Source organism: Colobus angolensis, unplaced genomic scaffold (genome assembly GCF_000951035.1).
Source record: "Colobus angolensis palliatus isolate OR3802 unplaced genomic scaffold, Cang.pa_1.0 Scaffold312, whole genome shotgun sequence".
Taxonomy (NCBI): Eukaryota; Metazoa; Chordata; class Mammalia; order Primates; family Cercopithecidae; genus Colobus; species Colobus angolensis.
Window position 1 is genome coordinate 1,743,670 of NW_012116400.1, and position 23,245 is coordinate 1,766,914.

At 36.1% G+C, this 23,245-nt stretch overlaps 1 protein-coding gene across 1 annotated transcript in view; it reads right to left on the bottom strand.

Annotated features, from left to right (window-relative positions):
• Positions 1–23,245, bottom strand: part of DCC (DCC netrin 1 receptor) — a 1,279,089-nt gene that overhangs the window by 388,055 nt on the left and 867,789 nt on the right. Inside the window, exon 9 of the mRNA XM_011950993.1 lies at positions 22,719–22,873. Within this exon, the coding sequence (XP_011806383.1) occupies positions 22,719–22,873 (155 nt within the window). The remainder of the gene's footprint in view (positions 1–22,718; positions 22,874–23,245) is intronic.

Sequence of the window (23,245 nt, forward strand, 5' to 3'; positions counted from 1 at the left end):
CAGTTGGACAATAATTTTGTGGCAAACTGCATCTAATTTCTCCCCATCTCCATTCAAGTTACCTATTTCTTCAAAGAATGGAAAGATTTCAGAATAGATGCATAATCTATGCAAGTAACTCATCAATCAATGTCAGCCTATCCGACTACCTTTTTTAAATTTCAGTATTTCATTACAGTGGAAATTCATTATAACACCTGTATTTCAGAACAAATTAAGCACTTACGTTGGAGTAAATGAGATGTATTACATGTCACTATTTGCACTGGGAACAGTAATTTCTGACTATATATATAAATTTGTAGTATAACAGAACACTTTATAATGAGATCTTATTGGATATTAACCCCAATAAGTGACATATAAAAGTTAGCCGAATCTTTAATAAAGCATGATTGATTACTTATAATCATATTGAAGACAGGATGTGTGTGTGTGTGTGTGTGTGTGTGTGAGAGAGAGAGAGAGCAAGAGCGAGCGAGCGAGCTGCTCAGTTTAATGATTTACAATTGATTAATTATAAATGACAGGATGTATGGTTTTTTGTCCGTACTCTACCTATGATAGAAATCTGTCATTAGCATCAAAGAGTCCATGAACAAGCCCCTGAAATTATCGCGCACATTAAAAATTGTAATATGCATATTTTTTGAGGAGTAGGGTTCTCAGCTTCTATCATTCTATCTTAGCTTCTACCATTTCTATCCCCCAAATGGTAGCTCCCAATGGATTAGCTATCTCTGGTTTCTTTTGGTTCTGAAAATCAGTGATTCTTTATAATCAAATCATTTGTAGTGATTGTTAATTACTTTATAATGGGAAAACATAATTTCACTTTAAAGAGCAATCTTCAAATTTTTATCAAATGCTACTGTTTCAAAGCTAAAATGTGTTTGTGAAATAGACTTCTATTTTATTTTCCAAATCATAGGTATTTATTTTGTTGTTGTTTTGTTTTTTTTTTGAGACAGAGTCTCGCTCTGTCGCCCAGGCTGGAGTGCAGTGGCCGGATCTCAGTTCACTGCAAGCTCCGCCTCCTGGGTTTCCGCCATTCTCCTGCCTCAGCCTCCCGAGTAGCTGGGACTACAGGCACCCGCCATTTCGCCCGGCTAGTTTTTTGTATTTTTTAGTAGAGACGGGGTTTCACCGTGTTAGCCAGGATGGTCTCGATTTCCTGACCTCGTGACCCGCCCGTCTCGGCCTCCCAAAGTGCTGGGATTACAGGCTTGAGCCACCGCGCCCGGCTATCATGGGTATTTCAAAGACATTTGAATTTATCTGCTTTAATTCACCAAATATTTTAGGTTTTATAGGATGTTAGGGCTCCTGATTATCAAAAAGCCACATAGTGTACATGAATTAGTACACTTTTCATCTTTTCTTTCTCTTGCTCTGTTTTCATTCAGATATCTAACCATCTGCCTTCCTGTCTTCACTTTACTATAAGAAATTTTATATTTGCAGCAATCAGACTAAAACCTAAATTATGATTTATCAAATATGTTTCTTTAAAAACCTTGGGAGCTTAATTAATCCCTTTCAAAAAAGATTCTGAATATGAGGTTTTCAAAGAAAAAGCTTTAGAAGGATCAAGGCATGCCACTATCTTCATAATACTGAACAAGGCTGATGTCTCCGAGCCATTATACTTATGTTTCTCAGCTGGAAGTCCAAAATGAAGATAAATGTTAGTGTCAGGGAATACGTAGTTGAACATTTGAATATTTAAAGTCTTTTTTAAATGACTGTGTAGTACAATGAGTTCTACTGTTCCTAAATCATCAATTTAACAGCACCGTTAAAAAAAAAAAAAAAAAACTAAAAGTGGATTTGAAGAAAAACTGTCACGTGTTGTCATTTAAATAATGACCTATAATTCACACAGCCTCAATTCAGGTCAGAATTCTGAGGTTGAGTCTATCCCTTTATTAGTTTGCTAATTTAAAAATGATTCTTGAGCCTATATTTAAAAATGAATAGCAAGGGATCTAAGTAATTATCTGTAGTGATCCAAATGGATTTAGACCACAAAGCTCTCTTCCTTTAAGCAGCAGCTTCCATTGCTGATGATCCCCTCAATGAACGTGTTTCAAATGTAAGCCATTTCTGAAACTACTTACAGTTATTGATAATAAAGTGTATGCTTTGATTGCCTCTTTGATTTTTTTTTTCTCCTGTAGTTAACAGCTTTAACGATATTTCTATGAAATCTGTTTCTATTCTGTATGGGGAATGCAACATCAAAAAGCCTGCAGGCAATGTAATTATTAACATAATGAAACCTCTTTTTGACTGAACTGTACATAGTTAGGAGATACAACAGTAATTTGGCTAGGAAGAAGCACAAGCAATAGGGTAGATTTCTATTACAAAACCACAGGAGTCTGGCAACATTTAATTGGAGGAAGCAGTTATTACCTGTTCATTTTACCTTTAGTTTTAATACTTTCTATCTCCTAACACACAATATACTAAACTGTGCCAATATATACGTGTGTATAAATATACATAGAACAGACGCAGATATGGATAAACACACACATATATAATGTGTGATATAGATGATGGATATAATTTATATATTACCTTTGTGCACACATATGTATATGCTTAGATATTAATGAATATGTTTGACAGCTTAATAGAAAATATTTTAATGTCTCCCTGTGAAGAAAATAATCTTCCAAGCAGATTTCTTGTAATTCAACCTAGAACTGGAAATAGTTTGATAATAAAAGGATTGCAAAAATTGACCTCCAGACAAGGTCTTTCAGGAAGACAGCTCAGAATTTTCACTAAAACAACCAAGTAGTAATAACCTTGTAAAGTATGTAGTGTATGTTTTTAATGTAGAGCATTTTGAATTTTACTTTGGCAAACAAAAGCAATGCCTAGTAATGCAAAGTGTCGTGAACAAGGTAGATTCTGTACTGCATGGTGGAAGCCTCAAATTGTTTCAAGTGCAGATTTCTAAGTAATGTCAAATGCAACTGTTTTTATCATCTAGAAAAACTACCTGCACACACCAAACGGAAGATAAAAACTTAAAGTTTCACCCAAATGTGCTTAAGTTTACATATTAAATGTTACATTTACACATTACTGAAAGTTTGATGTCATATACACCTAACCATACTAACTTAAAAATAATTCCACAGTAGCCTGGGTCTCATTACTTACTCCCCATTGTGATTGAAATGTTTAGATATAAGTACCAGGTGATTTTAAAGTTTAATAATAATTTCTATGCATTCAGCATATAATGCTTTCTCTAGAACTGTGAACTCTTTTACTATGAACTTTTATTATAAATTTTCAAGGAACTTAGGAAGGAGAAAATGCACAGAAAACAACTATAAATGAACAATAGATCATATATAATCAAGGCTAAACATTCTCGGGACAACCAAACATATAGGAATTCCAGAAATAGATCTATTGATGAGATACATAGGAATCTGGGATGGTAATGGGGGGCTTAGTTAAGAACATTTCTTGAAGAACAATTAAGAATTGCATTGATGGATGAATGAAGGATGAATCTGGTGAGACAGGACACATCAGGATGACTGAGTTGAATGGGTAACATCCTTGACATGAGCCTTTCCAGAACAGAACTTACAAGTTGGGAAATGGAGACAAAAACTAGCCTGCACCTTGTGGAAAGTTTCAGATGATGAGATTTTCAAGTAAAAACAATGAGAATAATTCCAAGATGAACTAAATTAATGATCGCACATGTCATCTCGTATTGAGGAAACCACCTTTTCCCCAAAGCATGGAATTACCATTAAGTTGTTTTCCTAATAACCACCATCAACAAATCAAATCATGTTTTGCCAATGTTAGAAAAATGTAGTCTCTTTCATGAGATTCAAAAAAGTTTAAAAAATCATCCATTTTTCTCAAGGTGCTCATCTCAGAAAATTCAGTTTAGGAACAAGTATTCACAGAACTCTAATTTTCAAATGAATTGTCAAGGACTTTTGACAAAATCACATAGAAAAGTCAGAAACTATCTCTTAGATAACTAGTGCTTTAAAAAAGTGCTTCAGGTAGGATTGAAACATCTTAGTTTTGATTCCTGAGTCAAAAAACCCCTTGTCCTACTTAATATTAGTGTATCCTTGGGCCAAGTATTAAATACTCAGAGCATCATTTTCTCAGGTATTCATTATTTCTGTATCACAGAGCTAGCCCATAAGGATTATATGAGATTATATGAAAAAGCAAGTGTTCAGTATAATATGGTAGTTAATATTGTTACCTGAAATCAAGACCCTGAAGCTTTTCCAAATATTGGTTACCTCATTAGACAATTGGAGGAAGAAGTATTTACTCTTCTTAACTGTCAGTATTGTTAGAAGAACATGAAGAGACGACGTATGCAAAGGGGAGATGGAAAACATAGCATTCCATGGATGCCTAAAAGGATGTGGCCTGAATTCTGACCAAGATTATGCTTAAAAACCAAACCTGGGCTGGGTGCAGTGGCTCAAACCTGTAATCCTAGCACTTTGGAAGGCCGAGGTGAGTGGATCACCTGAAGTCAGGAGTTCAAAACCAGCCTGGGCAACATGGTGAAAACCCATCTCTACTAAAAATACAAAAATTAGCTTGGCGTGGTGGCATGTGCCTGTAATCCCAGCCACTTGGGAGGCTGAGGAAGGATAATTGCTTGAGCCCAGGAGGTGGAGGTTGCAGTGAGCCGAGATTGTGCCATTGCATACTCCAGCCTGGGCAACAAAGCAAGACTCCATCTAAAAAAATAACAAAAAACAAAAAACAAAACCAACACCACCAAACCTGGCCAAGAGAGTCCCTGACAGAAAAGCCAAGATGATCCAGATGTGATATCACCAATATAAATGGAGCCTTTCAACCTCCTCATAAATAATCCACATTGAGTTTCATTTGTTGTTCTATACTCTACAGACTATAAATTGATGTTTAATTCTTTAGAAGACTCCCAAGCAGAAACCTTCAGAAAGGACATTTGCTGGCTTCTTCCTTACTTCACATTGACTTGAGACTTGTATATATCTCAAGACTGTATTTCTACACGCAAAAATCTCAGTTCTCTGTAAATAGATATGCATCACAGAGGCAGGCGTCTTCAGCTTATGCGCAACTTAGAGTGTTTCCCATGGTAATAATGTGACTAAACTCAGCGACCTTTCTGAAAGTTGGCTTGTACTATGGTCAGTAAGGGAACAATCAATATCTGATGTTTATAGTTTTAATAGAGTAATAAATGACACGTATAGATTGCTTTTATAAAAGAGCCCTGCTGTCATATATTACAGGAAAAGGAAGCAGTAATCTTTTTTTCAGACAGTCAAGTGAGCACATTTTTCTACATAATGAAAAAAAGATCCCACCTTAAAAGATACCATCTCTTTGGGGAATCAATTTATTGTTTACCTATTTCAAGGCTTTAAAAGATAAGGAACTGCCTTGAGTAAACTGGCTCTTTTGGGAGGGAATATAAATTAAAGAAGAAATTTAGCACTCTATTCTAACATGCAAGTTTCACAGAGTCAGAGTTCCAGGATGTTTTGATGCACAAGATGCCAGCAAATCCCATCTATTACATCTTGGGTAACAGAGACCAGCAGTAAAGGATATATCCTCCAGAATCAGAGATTTAGGGTTCAAATCCAGAAGACTCATTCAAGCTATGTGACTAGGATCAAGCTATTTAATGTCTTTGTGTTTAAATTTTCTTATTTAAAAAAAACAAGCAGTGCTTACCATATAAGTAATGTTATGAAGATGAATAATAAATAATTTATGAATTATATTTGGAACAAAGGAAATGCTCAATGAATGTTAAGTATTTTTACAGTGTTCTGGGCACTGCGGGGATTTGAGGGGAAAAGAGTGAACACTTCCATAGAACTCACAGTCTTCATATGGCAGGACCCCAAGGTGCAGGGAGGAGAGGAGTCCAAATGAGGTGAGAAAAATTCTTGGGGACAGGTCCATGCCAGGCCTTAAAAGCCTTGGGAGGATATGAATCTTTTATTCTAAAAATCAGAAAGAAATTGCCATTTTAAGCATTTTTCACTCTGTCTGCTGTACACAGAGTGAATTGAAGGGGGGCAGAGATGAGTGTTGCCATACCAGTTGGTAGAACATTCCATAGTCCAGAAGAGAGAAGAAAGCAGCTTGAATTAGAATAACAGCTGGTCATGGAGATGAAGAGAAGGGTAGGGACTTAAGAGCTATAGGGAAGGTAAAATCAACAGGACTTGGATTGGAGGTAAGAGAGTGAAGATGATGGAAGCATCAGGAATGACTCCTGCAATACAGATTTGCATAGCTAGGTGCTTCCGGTGTTGTTCACTGATAAAGGAAACATTGGAATAGATTAAACTGGGCATGTGTGTGGGTGGAGTTGTGTGGGTGAGGGAATTCACAGGTTTGGCACCACACTGGCTTTGAGGTAGTTCGCTGTATACAGAGATGTACAGCTGGTCATTCATTCCTGTATGAACACTCATAACCTAACATCTTTCCCCCATCTTCTCTTAATTTATTAAGCTCCCAGTTTGATAATTTCACACCCTACTTCTATTAATGGGCATATCATGAACTATTTTCTTCTTTATTTCTTCTTCAACTTTCTGCTTTTTCTATTGATGGATAGTCAGCTGCTTTTCAGGAAGATCAGCTAGTCTCCAGATCCTGTGATCACATTTGTTCTGTTTCCCACCTAACTCCTCTAAACTTACACCTTGATCTTTTTTGAGACACTCAAAATAATTACCCTAATTAACAGATCAGATTGTGCTAAGGTACTTTTTTTCTGAGTAATGTATATGTACATTGAGGAATTTTTGTCACTCTTTCTCCATACTTGAAAAAAATGAGTCCAAGATAAAATATCTTTCCTAATAGCAGCAACAATAAAAATTCTAGTAACAATGAACCCAGGTACACATCTGACCTTGACAATATGGAAATTAATTTTCACTTTGTGTTTTAACTGACATTTATCACTGAGAAGCACCTTTAATGCCCTTACACATACATGCATGCAATGGAAAGATTGATAATCACACAGGGCAGAAAACCTAGTTTCCCTGTATCTCTAAGAAGCATCTAAAAGGCTTCTGGTTGGCTGACTGAACCACCCTGAGGATTAAGTTTATTTTATTTTCAGTATTCAAAAGATAAGAAGTTTATTAACCACATGGAAGATTTGGGCTTGTTCAGAGATAGCAGCAGGAAAACAAATAGACTTCAGTGGTAAATCGTCTTACAGAAGTTGGAGAATGATTTTAGGTAAAACTGAATACAGGAACCCTGTTGTGCTGCTCTGGATAAAAAATTCCCCTTTCTCTACCCAACCCCACTGCCTTTGCTTTTATTTCTATTGTGACACAAAGAGCCAGACCAACAGGAAAAAAAATGACTGAGTCATGCTCAAGTGCTGTTATCATGCTGAGTAAACACTGAGCAAAATAAGGAAGACAGTTAACTATGAATGTTATTTAGATAACTTTTAGAAATAGTTATTTGAGAAGTGTTAAATTTAACCACTGTATTTTGGTAACTCTAAAACTCAATTTAATTTCAGATTGACAACCTTCTTGGCTTCCTTTTGACTGGACATAAGACACAAGCAATATACATATAAGCAATCACTGTCCAATATCAATGAGCTACAAATACATGCAATTTAAATTTTCTAGTAGGCACATCAGTAAAAATGAAATACGTGAAATTAATTGTAATATTATACAATTATTATAATATTTTACAATTATAATATTATACAATTAATATAAAAAATATTATGCAATAATAAATAACAAAATTAAATATTTTTATAAAGATTGGCAAAAATACTATAAAAATACTAGGTTATAAAGAAAATGTAAAACATTATATCCAAAGTGATAAAAATTAATCAAGCTGTTTAATTTAAACACTCTGTGGCATAAATAAAAATGTAAGTGATATGTTAAATTTATTATTGTATTGGTTTTTGCTCTTAAATATATTAGATAATGAACCATACCACCAGAATTAACATCTACTCTTTTCTGGGAGTCCTAAACATTTTTGTGAAGAGCTTGTACTGAACTACAAGCCAATTAACCCTTCTGAAGAATAGAAGTAGTAATCATTTTTTTTTATTTCACTGCAAGACCATAGGAGAGGGCTTTGAATCAAGAAAGTCAACTGAGAGTTAAAATCAAATAGGTGATTTATAGCAGATAGTAGAAACTATGTGCCTAGCATGGTCATTGGCATGATGGTTAGTATAATTCATCCAGGCTGGCTTAATCTCACCAATGTCGAGATTTTTTGTTTGTTTTTGAGATGGAGTCTCACTCTGTCACTCAGGCGGGAGTACAGTGGCGTGATCTCGGCTCACTGCAAGCTCCCCCTCCTGGGTTCACACCATTCTCCTGCCTCAGCCTCCTGAGTACTTGGGACTACAGGCACCCACCACCATGCCTGGCTAATTTTTTGTATTTTTAGCAGAGACAGGGTTTCACTGTGTTAGCCAGGATGGTCTCAATCTCCTGACCTCGTGATCCACCCACCTCAGCCTCCCAAAGTGTTGGGATTACAGGCATGAGCTACCATGCCAGGCCAATATTTTAAAAATATTATATTGTCACTGCTATGTTTTCTGAACTAATTTTTATCAATGGTGAATTAATAAGAATTTTAACTCATTAAAGAACTATTGTCAAAATGCAATTAATGTTTATTTTTCCTAAAACAATCATGGCTAATCTTAGTTTGTGTACACACACACACACACAGAGTTAGCAGTATAGTAGGAATATTATGCTAGGTTCAAACTCTGGCTCTGACACTATTAGTTTTGTTGCATTTAATTTAGTCACATCTAATGCAGGAATTGGGTTGGGCCATAATTCTTGCTTACAGGATATTTTACAGGTCAAAGTATTGCTATTCATCTGAAGCTGAAAGATTTTAAGGTGATGGCACACAATTATTGTTTCAGGCCACAGCTGTTAAAAATCAGAGTCTTGGCCAGCATGTTGGCTCATGCCTGTCATGCCAGCACTTTGGGAGGCCAAGGTGGGTAGATCACCTTAGGACGGGAGTTCAAGACCAGCCTGACCAACATGGAGAACCCTGGTGTCTACTAAGTATACAAAATTAGCCAGGTGTGGTGGTGCATGCCTGTAATCTCGGTTCCTCGGGAGGCTGAAGCAGGAGAATCACTTGAACCTGGGAGGTGGAGGTTGTGGTGAACCGGGGTCATGCCATTGCACTCCAGCCTGGGTAACAAGAGCGAAACTCCGTCTCAAAATAAAATAAAATAAAAATCAGAGTCCTGATGTTGGCATCAGCCTCTGGAAGAAAACCATTATGGGGTTTTTATCAACTGAAGGTCAAACAGTAGAAAGCCAAGCATGGTCAATGTCAGTAACAGATCTCACAGGCACCTTCAGCAAAATCTGTTACTTGGCTAACTTCATTCACTTATTAGTTTCCTTCAGGCCACCTAGGCAGTTTGCAGTCCTTAATATTCAGAAAGTGCTATGTCCTACAGTTTACAAGGCAGGGTTAGAATTCTGAAGAGCAGAAGAAGGTAAGAGCATATCAAATATGATTTTAAGGACGCTACGGATGTCTTTTAATATCAACATTTCTTCTTTGAGAGGCAGTGACTGAAACAGTTTTTAAAATGAAAAATATAGTTTGCTAATTAATGTATATACATGTATACACATACATTTTAATTTTCTATATGTATACATATATGCTATATGTACATATACAATTATATATAATTATATATGTGTACTATATATGGAAAAGTTTATATATATATATATATAATTATGTTGTCATTGCTACGTTTTAAGCTGCCTGTGAAAACTTACTAACATTGACCACAGGCTTGGATTTCTACTGTTTGATCTTCAATTGATAAAATCCCTAAAATGTTTTTCTTCCAAACATGAATGCCAATATCTGCACTCTGATTTTAACAGCTATGACCTGAATACACACACACGCACATATATACACACACACATATCTATACATACACACACATATCTACACATATACACACATATATATATATATATACACACATGCACATAGAGACATACAAGCACAATATATACTTCATAGTTGGCTCAGTCCTCTAACAGATGACATTGAACCTTACTAAGAATTTGTAAGAATTCTTACTAAAATTCCCAGGGCAGTACATCGGGTTGAACAGTACTCCAAAAATTCATGTACACCCAGAACCTCAGAATGTGACCTTATTTGATCAAATATCTTTGCAGATATATTTAGTTAAGACAAGGTTATACTGGATTTAGGTGGATCCCAAGTGCATTATAAGAAGAGAGGAGGACTCACAGAGACACAGATAGGAGAAGGGCATGTGGAGATGCAGGCAGAGACTGAAATTATGCAGCTACCAGCCAAGGAATGCCAAAGACTGCCAGAAGCCACCAGAAGCTAGGAAGAGGCAAAGAAGGATTTTTCTGAAGCACCTTCTGAGGAAATATAGCCCTGCTGACACCTCGATTTCAGACTTCTCAGCTCCAGAAAGGTCAGAAAATACCTTTTGTTGTTTTGAGACAATAAGTTTGTGGCACTTTGTTAAGGTAGCTCTAGATAAATAATACAACAGCCAAATGGGTTAACAAGTTCACTTACTTATTTCTAAGGGAGACACTTGAAAAATCAATGAAAATGAAATAAATTGTGTAAGATCAGTTAGCAGTGTTCCTTAATGAGGCTTCTCTAGTGCCCCTTCACATTATCCCAATACGAGCAGTATGATCCCTATTTCATAAGAATTTGAGAATCAGAAAGGGTAACTGGCTTCCCCAAAAGCAAACAGCAGAATACAGAGAAAACCTCAGTCTAGAACACAGATCTTTTGCTTATGTTTTAAGTGATATTTCCATTTCAGGAAGAGAAACTGTCATTATTGTAAGCCCATTGTTTAGGATAAGCATCCCTGTACTTAGGAATCTAGACATAGGCCTTGGGCTTTCACTAATGCACTGACATATTCTATGGCTAGCCTTAAAAGCTCTTGTCCCCAGGTTTATTGGTTGCACATTTCAATGGTTGGAATCTACTATCTTAAAGTATTTATGGATTTAAAATTACGTTTCAGGGCACTGGGAAATGTTTCAGACTCTGGGTACCCAGAGTTAATGGAGGCTTGACTCCCAACAGTAAGAAAAAGGGTTAAAAAATGAGATGTCGGAAGCAACTTCCTCTAGTAGAATTCTAGGACCCTTCCTGGGACAGAAACCAAGCTTCTGGTACAATTCTGATGTAAGGAGATTCAACTTCTGGATCATCCCTGAATTGACATCCCATTAGAATTCAATCTCCTGTTCAATGAACATAGGCGAAGTACACATCAGAAAACCAATTGGTTCTGGGCTAACATTTATTTTGGTACTGACCTGCCCTTTTTGGATGGGTTCCTCAGAAAATCTTGGCAGTTGGAAGATTGGGTTGCTGATCTGAGGCCTTCTTTTAGTCAATTCCCATCAAATTACACTTCATTAGCCTGACCCGGGGCAGCGGGGGTAGAGGGGGGTGTTCTAAAAAGGAGGCTTCTTTATGAATGACAAATATTCGAGCATCTTAGTACATGACACTGCACATATCCCTGTAACATATTCATTAGGGACATGTAGGGCACAGATATTTTACAATTTATGACATGAAGAATGACCCAATGGTTTTTCCCCAACTGTTCATCTTTGCCACTATTAGAATCTAAGTACTGCATTGCATTGGTCATTGGCCTGGTCGTATGTGGCGTTTTCTTTTATTTTTATACTCAAAGAAATCCTGGGAACTTCCTTTGATCTCATAGCCTAATTAGGTAAATAAAATCTGCAAACATTTAACAGTTAAATTTCATGAATTAAAAAAATAGTAATTCTTGATATATTCCCTAAATCTCTCTCCTCCTTACGCACCCTCCAAATTAGTTCCATCTCCAGTTTTTAGATCCCATGAAATGGTAACAACCACTCACCCAGTTTCTGAGGCCCAAAATCTGAAACACAATTGGACTCTGTCTTTTCTCCCATCCCACCTGCAGCAGCAAGTCTTGTTGTTTCTATCTTCCAAAGTCATCTTGGATTCTACTAGTTCTTTACTCTTCTGAAATTACCAGGCTGCCTGAGCTATCTCATCACTACTGTATTCATCTTTTCTCTGTTCTCTTTGCTTCCAATTTAAAAATGAAAATTAGGTCATGTCAATCCCTCCTGCATAAATGTCCCCACTCCCAACTAAGTACTACATCTTGATTCCTTATTATGGCTTCCAAGATTTTCATGACTGAGCCCTGCTACCGCTTGACTTTACCTCCACCACTCTCTCTCTTGCTTGCTCTGCTGCAGGACAGTAGTCTTTTGTTCTTCCTCTCCAGAAACTTGGCACTGCTTATTTGCTTTGCCTGAAATGTCCTGCCTCACAGGTGTTTGCTGCCACCTTTTCACATTCTTTCGGGTGTGCCTCTACATATCCCTTCTTTAGCAAGGCTTTGACCTTCCTATCTAGAATCATCCCTATCCTATTCATCCTATGTCCCCTTAAGCTGTTTTGCGCTTCTGTGGGCTTCACTTTTTTTTTTAATTTATTTATTTATTTATTTTGAGGCAGAGTCTCACTTTGTTGCCTATACTTTTCAGTACTCAGAATTTTATTTCTGAGCGCCCACCCCCTGAAAATACAGTTTGGAACGATTGCATCTTGAGCATTTAAATATCCTGTATTTCATCAGATCTTAAGAACTCCCTCATGAGGGTGGAGCCAATCATGGCTCACTGCAGCCTCAAACTCTCAGGCTTGGGCAATCCTTTCATCTCAGCCTTCCAAGCAGCTAGGACTACAGACACACACCACCACACTTGGCTGATTTTCCCATATTTTGTAGAGACAGGGTTTCTTTACGTTGCCTAGGCTGGTCTGGAACTCTTGAGTTTAAGGGATCTGCCCTCTTTGGCCTCCCAAAGTACTGGGATTACAGGCATGTGCCACCACTCCCAGCCTGTTTGCTTATTGTTCCTCTTCATCATTAGAATATAGATTTTATGAGGATAAGTACTTTGTCTTTTTTATTACCGAATTCCCAGTCTTAAGAAACAGACTGTAGTCCATTGCAAGTATGCAATGAATTATTTGTTGAATGAATGAATGAATAAATGAATGAATGAAGAGATGAGGAGATTCAAACTAATTTGGAGGGTGAAATATGAGCTTAAGAAGACTGAAAGTTTGATCCCTGTGATGAATTAGACAGGATAGGCTTTTTGCTCTTAGAAATATTTAATCAAAATCTTAAAGGAAAAATAAAAGGGACTTATGAAATAGCCTAATGGATAAGAACAGCATTTCAAACATATCCAAAAAAAAAAAAAAAGAAAGAAACACAGACACAGAAATTAGCAAATTATCTGCAGCATTAAGGAGCATCATTATATGAGAAATAATTAAAATCAAGTAATGGAGTTATAATGGATGATTATAACAGAAGCTGGTATTTATTGAGGGCTGACAATGCACCAGAAAGTAAACTAAGTATCTAATTTAATCCTCAGAATAACCATTTGAAGATGCACAATTGCATTACCATCCTAAATATTTTACTTTAATCTTTACAGCATCCTTGCAAGATAGAGATTATCTCCATTTTACAGAAGAAAAGCTAACTTAACCCAGTTAGCTGACAAGTGAAAAAGCTAGAATTCAAACCCAATCTCATTTCTAAATCCTTGTTTTTAAACATGTCATTCTACTTCCATTTGGATGACCTGGAACACCAATTATAGATTTAAATAAGAGGACAATGTACAAGTTACTACCACTGACCATGGGCTTGGAGTTTCAATGCTTGACTTTCAGTTGATACAAATCTGTGGTCATTTCCTTCCAGCAATGAGTGACGACATCTCAGCTTTGACTTTAACAACTACAATTTGAAGCAGTAATTGCCTGTCATAGGCTTAAAATCTTTCTTTTTTAACTCACGGTAATCTCCACTCCCTGCAGAATAGCCTGTGATCAGAACTTCTGTCCCAACTCAACTCCTCATTGCATGGGATCTCGGGTTCCCCAAGGAGGAAAGATTGGGCAATTAAAGTAACATAATGTAAGAACATTGGAGTTAAAGAAAAATAGTTAAAGTCATATTATTGACTTTTTATGTAACATGTAAAATTCACCATATACTACAGCAAGCAGAATATAACCTGCAGTTAAAAGAATCCATAAAATAGTACAGTAATTTAAAAGGGAGTTTTACTTAAATTTGGTGGAGTGTTATATCAGATAATTCCTAAATATACTAAAATGTTCTATGCTAAAAGACAATATGGTTCATGCATTAAATTATATCTGCATTAGATTATGCATTAATTATATACTGAAACTTTGTAACACTAACTTTAGGTTAAAAAAAGGAAATAGGGCCGGGCACAGTGGTTCATGCCTGTAATTCCAGCACTTTGGGAGACTGAGGCGGGCAGATCACGAGATCAGGAGTTCAAGACCTGTCTAGCTAACATATTAAAACCCCGTCTCTACTAAACCTACAAAAACTTAGCCAGGTGTGGTGGTGTGCACCTGTAATCTCAGCCACATGGGAGTTTGAGGCAGGAGAATCACATGAACTCGGGAGGTGGAGGTTGCAGTGAACCGAGATCACGCCACTGCACTCCAGCCCAGGCAACAGTGCAAGACTCCATCTCAAAAAAAAATCAAATAAAATAAAGAAAATAAATTTGATCCCTCAGTATTATTTAGGTCCATTTATTTTACAGGGACATTTTCATCAAAAATAGTATCCCTAACTTCTTTGAATGTTTGTGTCCCCTCCAAAATTCATGTTGAAATTTAAACCTCAATGGAAATATTTTAATAATCTTTTAAAAGATGATTAGACCATGAGGGGTCTACCCTCATGAAGACATCAGTCCTTATAAAAGGGCTAGAGAGAACAGCTAGCTCCTCTTTTCTGTCCTACCATTTCTTCCACCACGTGAGGACACAGCGTTCATACCCTCTGGAAGATGCAGCAACAAGGCCTCATCTTGGAAGCAGAGATCAGCCCTCACTAGACATCAAACCTGCTTAATCTCAGACTTCCCAGGCTCTAGAACCATGAGCAATACATTTCTATCCTTTATAAATTACTCAGTGCAGGTATTTTGTTATAGCAGCAGAAACAGGCAAAGAAAGAAACTTCTGCCCTTATTTTATTTTCTATCCCAAGCATGTTATAAAAGGCTCATCACATAGTAAGTGCTCAATAAATACTTATGAACTGCATAGAAAAATATGCTCTAAAGATGAGGGAGTGCTTCAATACATATGTGATTAAAATGCCTTATTCCTTTCTATCTTTACTCTTTCTTGGTAGTATTCATCAGCTCTCCATCAAAGCAGTTGCCTAAAGCAGCTCAGCTCATATCCTTGGAGTAGAGTTTCATTCGGCTGCACCAGCATGATGACAATATCCCCAAAGATGTTCATGCCGGCTTTTGCTCTAATTCAGCTTAGCAAACCAACTGCTTTCACGTTTAGTAGGGTATATAACCAAATTAGGTGATTAAACCCAAATCAGATCTACTTAGGGAACCTCTTTCTCCCAGACTAGTTGACAGTGCTGCCTGAAAACCAAACAATAGTATGACACTTTCTTATCCCCTTTCCTACACTCCCTTACATCTATCAATGAGAAGTTAGCTTTCTATGTAATTTCTCATGAAGCAGATAAATTTTCCAGATGTTTGGTTATACCAACTGAAGAAGCCTGAATCATAATGTTTGCTCAAAAGAAAAGAGAAAATAAGAGAGCCAACAGAAGCTTCTTAGGGAAATTACACTTACGATATATCACTGTTTAACCCAAGCAACTAGTAAGCTATGTCCTTCACCTTCAGTTGAACTTTGGAAGACACTTACGCATTTTTTCAGGTAACAGATTTTTAATGTGATTAACTTAAGTAAATAAACAGACTATCTTCAGGTCTAGATTATCTGGCCTTTAAAAAATCATGTCTATTAATTTAGCACATAATTAACCTTTTTGTTTTGAGCAAAACTGAACAATTTTGTTTAGGGAGATGAAATCTGTGAAAGTTGATTTTAGTGAATTCTACTTAAAGTTTTTTCCACCAGACTACCAGTTCCTTGAGAGTTAGGATCATTTCTGACTTGCTTTTTTATCCTCATTTACCAGCATAGTGCCTAGACTGCTGCTGTCCTACAGAACTTTCTGAAATAATGGAAATGGTCTCTGTGATCTCCAATACAGTAGCCAGTAATCATATATGAATTTGTGAGATATGGCTCGTAAGACAGATAAGTTGAATTTGTGATTTTTAATTCTATTTAAATGTTAAGTGCTACTAAGCAGTTGGAATGGGGCTACTGTGACTGAGAAACTGAATTTTAAATTTTATTTTATTTCAATATTTTTAAATTTAAATAGACAAATGTGGCTTGTCATTACTGTACTGGTAACTGTAGGTCTAAAACTTAGCACAAAATAAATATTTTTAAATGAATGAAGAAAGAACACAGTGACTCACATTTGCTTTGAAGTCTTCTAGGGGTGATTATACAACCCATCATCTCAAGCCTACCTCTAATCTTTCCACTAATATATGTCATTATAAAAGACATTATACCTAGCCTAATTGACCATTAAATCCAAATGAATTCCTTAAGCCTTTGGTCACAGAGGATACTAAACCGTAAGTTTTTAACATTCCCCATCTCTTATTTATAATATCTGAAAACTTTTTTTACATCCAGAGACTTTTTAAATAATGTATTTGTATGCTACCAAAAAAGATGTTATGCCAGTGCTTATCTTTACTTCTTTCCATTATTTATGTCTAGCCATGTACAGGATCAGACAGCTGAACTGTTGTCGAGCTGACAGATTTGCCATAGTGGTCATCCCAGATATTTATTCAAATCTCATTGCAGTGCAGTTACTAGTTGTAAATCAAGTGACAAAAGTAATGAGCTAGACAGAGCTGTGATCAACTTAGTTTGCTTAATTTATGGAACCGTCCTTAAATAAATATAACTGATATTTTATATCTTTCCCAAACCAGATTCTACCAGCATCAACCAAGCAACGACAGCCAAGTGTCACGTAACAATGTTTTGATCAGCAACAGACCACGTATACCAAGGTGGTCCCATAAGAATATAATGAAGTTGAAAAATTTCTATCGCCTAGTGACATCTTGCCATCATATCACTGTAAGGCAATGCATTACCTTTTCTATGTTTAGATATGCTCAGATGTACAAATATCTGCCACTGTGTTATAATTGCCTACAGTATTCAGTATCGTCACACGCTGTACAGGTTTGCAGCCTAGGAGTGATAGGCTATACCATATAGCCCAGGTGTGTAGTAGGCTCTACCATCTAGGTGTGTGTAAGACACTATGATGTTCTCAGAAAAATGAAATCAATTAATGATGCAATTCTTGGAATATATATCCTTCCTTAACTGACACATGACTTTATTTATAAAATGGCAATGCTGTGATACATTTTATGGGATCATGTAGCACTTTCTGTTCATAAGACTTCAAAATTGAGACAAGCCAATCTATAACAGCCTGCCAAATGTTAAGGAGAGGTTAATTAGGGAGAGAGTAACAGAATATGTAAACGTGCTGACTACATAGTGATCAAGCTAGTTCTAAACTATAAATGAAGTATTATATTAGCCTTATTTACCCAAGCCTTATTTATCTCACTTTGTTTGTAAATGTAGAGCAGTTGAAATTATGTTCTTATTTGATCCCGTTGAATCAGGGAGCTTTTCTCTTTTTTTTTAATTGAAATGTCAGGCAAGACACAGTGGCTGCCCATGTGTTATCATATTTCATTTTTGCAACTTAGGAAGAGGAGGAATAAATGATGCTCCCATTTATAGTTCAGGAAACTGAGGTTTCAATGATTGACAAACTTGCTCTAGGGTACAGGTAATAATGTTCAGAGACATTATTTGAACTTCTCTGTTCTCTTCCTAACAACCATACAAGTAGAGCCCTATTACAATTTTTAAAATCTCATGAAGGAAGAAAGAAGCAAACACGGCTATTCCTCTAGATAATATATGCTAAAGTCACTCAACTTGGTGGGTTGCTTTCACTCATCTTTTTAGTGTAAAGAATATAATAGATTAAGAATATTACTTACAACTCTTAAATATAAAAGAGTTTTGTAGATAATTGAGTTGTGGTCTTGTAAATAGGCTTCTGATTCTAACTCAAGCCCTCAAGCCAGTATGTGGTCCATTTTAACATCCTTTATGATTAAACTGCCTTAACAGGATCTTAAAGGACTGCAAATAATAATTCAAAAAATCTCCAAATGTGGTATGAAAAGATTAGACAAGTCTTAAGCAGATAGGGACTTAAATCCTGGCTGATAATACGGTAGAGAAATTATACACCATAAAGGCAGGGAGAATGGGCAAGGGTTTAGCAAAAGAAAGATATCATCGGGGACACAAACCTTCATATAAATCAAGCCTTTCTATTTCGAGCGATTATTTCATAAACTGAATCTTGGGCTGTTGATCTCTTTAAATGATTATCACAAAATGTATGCACTTTTAGAAACAGTTACTGGCTGATTTATATTTCAGACATATTTTCCATCAGTTTTATTCTTTGCGAATATGGTTTGTATAATAGAGCTGATATTTTCAAATAATATGAAAAACTTGAAATTCAATTTGTATACAAGCTATGTAATTTTAGTGTACAATTACCACATCACATTTGGAAAAACATTGATAAAAGCAGCAACCAAACACACACTCACCTGAGACCCATTTTCAAAAGATAAGATCATTTTGTCAGAAAAGAGATATTGATGAAAACGTTTTCTTTAACCTGATCTTGCCTCTAAATTCTGATAGTCTAGTGAAGTAATAAAATCAGCCCTCACGTTTTCTCTTAAGGACAGAAAGATGGGCTTATAACAAAGAGGGAAAGATGGTGGGAAGGAGGATGGGAGGAAGGAAGGGGAAAAAAAAGGAACGGAAAGGAGCCATAGGATCTCTGGTATATTCCATCTTCTTCAGTAATTGGTGTCTTACTGAGCGGTCTTGGAGAAGATGAAGTAAGTGCTCCTTATCCTAGAAATACTTTCAAATTGCCAAAATGGCATTTTATGTTACCAACAGAAGATAAAATACACATGCAATGCCTATGCCTATCACTTATGATAATATTATTTATTTATTCTAATGTCTGTGAGAAAGACGTCAAGTGAGTTTAGCAGTACTCAATATACATGAATTGAAGGAATTGGCTAACTCTTTTACACATGTAAAGGATATTCTGAATATCTTGTTTATGCAGGTTACTTTATTCCTAACTACTTATCTACTCAGTAAGAGATGAATTATCCAGTGGCAACGTTCAATGAAACAGAATCAAGTCATAGTGCAAATAAACAGTGATCTGCAAAGGAAATTATTCTTATTTCATATATTGGTAAGAAAATGGGTAATTTAATAGAACGATGCTGTTACTAAAGGCCAAAATATGGTTACCATTCTAAGGCTGTTATTGCTGCCATTAATGAAAAAAAATCATGGCTGCATCATGTTTCTAAAGCAGAAAGATTCTTCATTTTCATTTCTTAGAGAATATAATTTATATGTGACAACAATACCAACAATCAACATGTTTTCTTCAATTATGCTTTTGTTATTGTGTACCTTATCATTTACGCTAACAGTTAAGCAAAGTAAATGCTTATAGAGACTTGGGTCCAGTGAGGTCCTCTGCACACATATTTCACACTGCTTTCTGAATGGGAAGGAATGTGTGATATATAAAGCATAGAGGTGGCTGTCATTGTAACTGGATTACAAGACTGATTGGAGGAAGTGTATGCAGTACGATTTGGGCATAAGAAATTAACTAGGTAATATGTTGCAGCGATCACAGGTCACGGGCCAACGAGCAAATCTGTGACTCAGATTGTTTGTATTCCATTTACCAACTTCTTATAAGTTCCCCTACTTGAGTTGTTTTGTTATTGTTACATATTTAAAATATTTGCTTCCCCCCAAATCTGCTGAGATCCATAAATACTGCTGCTTTATTACTCTCGTAGGCTTTTCTAACATGCCTCATGCAGCCTGGAACAGTGTTAGAAATATAATAAATGTTCATTAAACATACTTATGAATTGAGTTATGTCATTGTTTGTGTTTTACAAAGTTAAGGCCATATGTGTGATACAATCATTATTCTTTTTAACTTAATTATATTAAAATAGCAGAATATATTGTATCATTGTATCATAGTTTTTTATTTTTTTTTATATTTTTTATGGAATGAGTGTTGTTAGCCAGCATCAAAAAGGAAAATACTTTACCTTGGCTTGGGAATGTTGGTGTTTAAAACAAAAATTTAAAATGCTGAAAATTGCTTTTTTGAGTTGAATGCTTAGAAACAAAAGTATTGATCAAAGAAAAAAAAATGCTCATTCTTACAAAGCAAGGTTAACCAACCAGGATTTTTATCAGAAGTGTAATGTAATCATGATTAGTCAGCTCTGAAAAGTACAGTATAACAATTGTATGATAATTTATAACTAGGAGATGAAAAATTCAGTTAATTCACAGAGATTTGATCTTTTGAAAATGAGCATGCTTTTAAAGTTAATTCCAATATTAGAAAATTTACCAAGAGTTTCTTTAAGTTTTTAAACTGCTGACCTATCTACCACATGGCATATAACATATATAGAGTGTGATATATAGAGAGAGCTTAATTTGTTTTTAATCAAAAATACAAAATAGTCATAAATGTTACTGATTTTACATAGATGATCTATGAAGAGAAAGTCAGTAAAACAATTGAAGACTCAAATGTTGGGCTGGGCGCGGTGGCTCATGCCTGTAATCCTACCTAGCACATCGGGAGGCTGAGGCGGGGGCATCATTTGAGGTCAGGAGTTCAAGACCAGTCTGGCCAACATGGTGAAAGCTCGTCTCTACTACAAATACAAAAATTAGCTGGGAATCGCTTGAACCCGGGAGGCGGAGGTTGCAATGAGCCGAGATTGTGCCACTGCACTCCAGCCTGGACAACACAGTGAGACTCTGTCCCAAAAATAAAAAAAAGAAGACTGAAATGTTATGTTAATATAGACATTATGAAGGGGAAATTTGCACAGTCTAGTGATTTAACTCAGTACAGCAACAAAAAATTGTCCAGAAGAGAAACCTGGGAGCAGGACCAGCTCCATGGGCAGCAAAGAGGGAAGTTGTGCAAGGCCTCATGTTCTGCTGTAGCCATCCCATAATCTTCACAATTTTTAACAATATTCCCCTGCGGTTTTACTTTGCAAACAGAAATTATTTGGATCCTACAAATTATTATGATGCCTGGGGGCCTGCATTTCCAAATAACTGTCCGGAACCTCAACATAACTATGCTTTTGAAGTTGCTGAGCTTTTATTTCTGTGAGGCAAAATTTGTACCATTGTACAGCTTAGCCCTCTTCCCTCCCTTCAATTCATACTTTATTCTGATTTGTTATCATCTTGTGTCTGTAGCCCTGGCCAAATGAAATAAAGGATGGAGATTCTGTCAAAAGTGCACTCAGACTGTATCTCCTGTTCTCTCTTCTTCGACATGCTGATTTAAACCACCCAAGAAGTGACAGAATACAAAGGTTACTCTCTCACAATTACCGGTTAAAGTATTTCCAATCTCTACTTCACCTTATTCCCAAAATACAAGAGGTGATTTTGAAGTTAAATACAGTTTCATGTAAAATGAAGAGGAAAACAAAATATCATTATAAATTTATTTATATCAAAAGGAAATAGGTGTAGTTAGATGTTTAACATAAGGCAGGTTGTTAACAACTAGCTATGCATTTCATTTTGATTTTAAATTCCAGTTTTTTAAAATGTGAAACCAAACAAATTTGGCGAATGGCTCATCAGCAACTAATCTTGTCAAAAAACATTCGAAATGCACAAGTAAAAACAAAATTTTGTCAAGTACAGAAATAGTTTCCAATATGTAATTTTGGATCTCTTCCTTTATCAAAGTAGAAATCATTGAATTATATGTTGGTCAAAGAACATTCAGCTGCTTTACTTCGTGAAAAAAAAAAAAAATAGCTGAATCTAGTGATTCAAGGTAGAGGAGAGTGAGATTATCCAAAAGAGATTATCATATTCCTCAAGTCTCAATTTGCTTTTAGTAGCTTTTTCAGTGCATACAGGTGTGTGTTTACACTTTTAAATTAGTCCCTGGATTTAGAAGTTGTATGCTATTGTTCTTTTACTTTTGATGTTACATTCTTTACAAACTCAAAAAATCTGAAAATTCAACAGAGGAGGCTGAAGCCCAACGATGATGATACAATATTGTTAGGCAAAGTAAATCACTTTCTTAGGAAATGAATATGTAGACTGCATAGATAGATTAGGCCTTTATAGAGGTTAATTTGCCATTACGGTACATGGCCTAAGTGAAGAGGCCATTCTATTTACAAGTCATCTTACTTTTAAAAGTCCTTGAGTTATATAGGTTACTTAAAAGAAAACAAAAGCTCTTCCGTTTTTATCACCTCGCAAAGGTATCAAGGATACTGCAGAGGAAAATAAACACTTTCTAAATGTGACCCATTCCTTTTCATACTCACACTCAGGCTGTGTGGCCACCTTGATGGGTTGAGAACTCTCTCCTGGTCCCCATTCATTGTAAGCCACGACTCGAAAGCTGTACAGGGCTTCTGGCTTCAGGTTTCCCACGGTGAGCTGAAGGGACCCAGGCTGTGTTGTATTCAACGCTCGTTCCCTGAGAAATCAAAGTTGCAGAGAAAGATTATTCCAAAAAGAATACTTCCTGCCAAAATTTGTATCTCATGTGCAAGAGTAGTGAGGTGAACCAAAGGGTTGCTCGATCATCTAATGTTGACTCTAGGACATAATTCAAGACCTCAGGCTTTCTACAGAAAATAAGCTAATTGGAAGGACCTACAGATAAATGTTGCAAGAATTCTGAGGAGTTTAAGCTTATGTCATTCTCCATGAAACTTGCAAACTAAAGTCTTTTTGCTTGACACTTTACAATTTGGAATTCAAAATCCATGTAAAACAAAGAGCTATTAAAATAAGGAGAAACATCTGGAATGTAGACAGGAAGATGGGTTTTGCAAACATCCGGCTA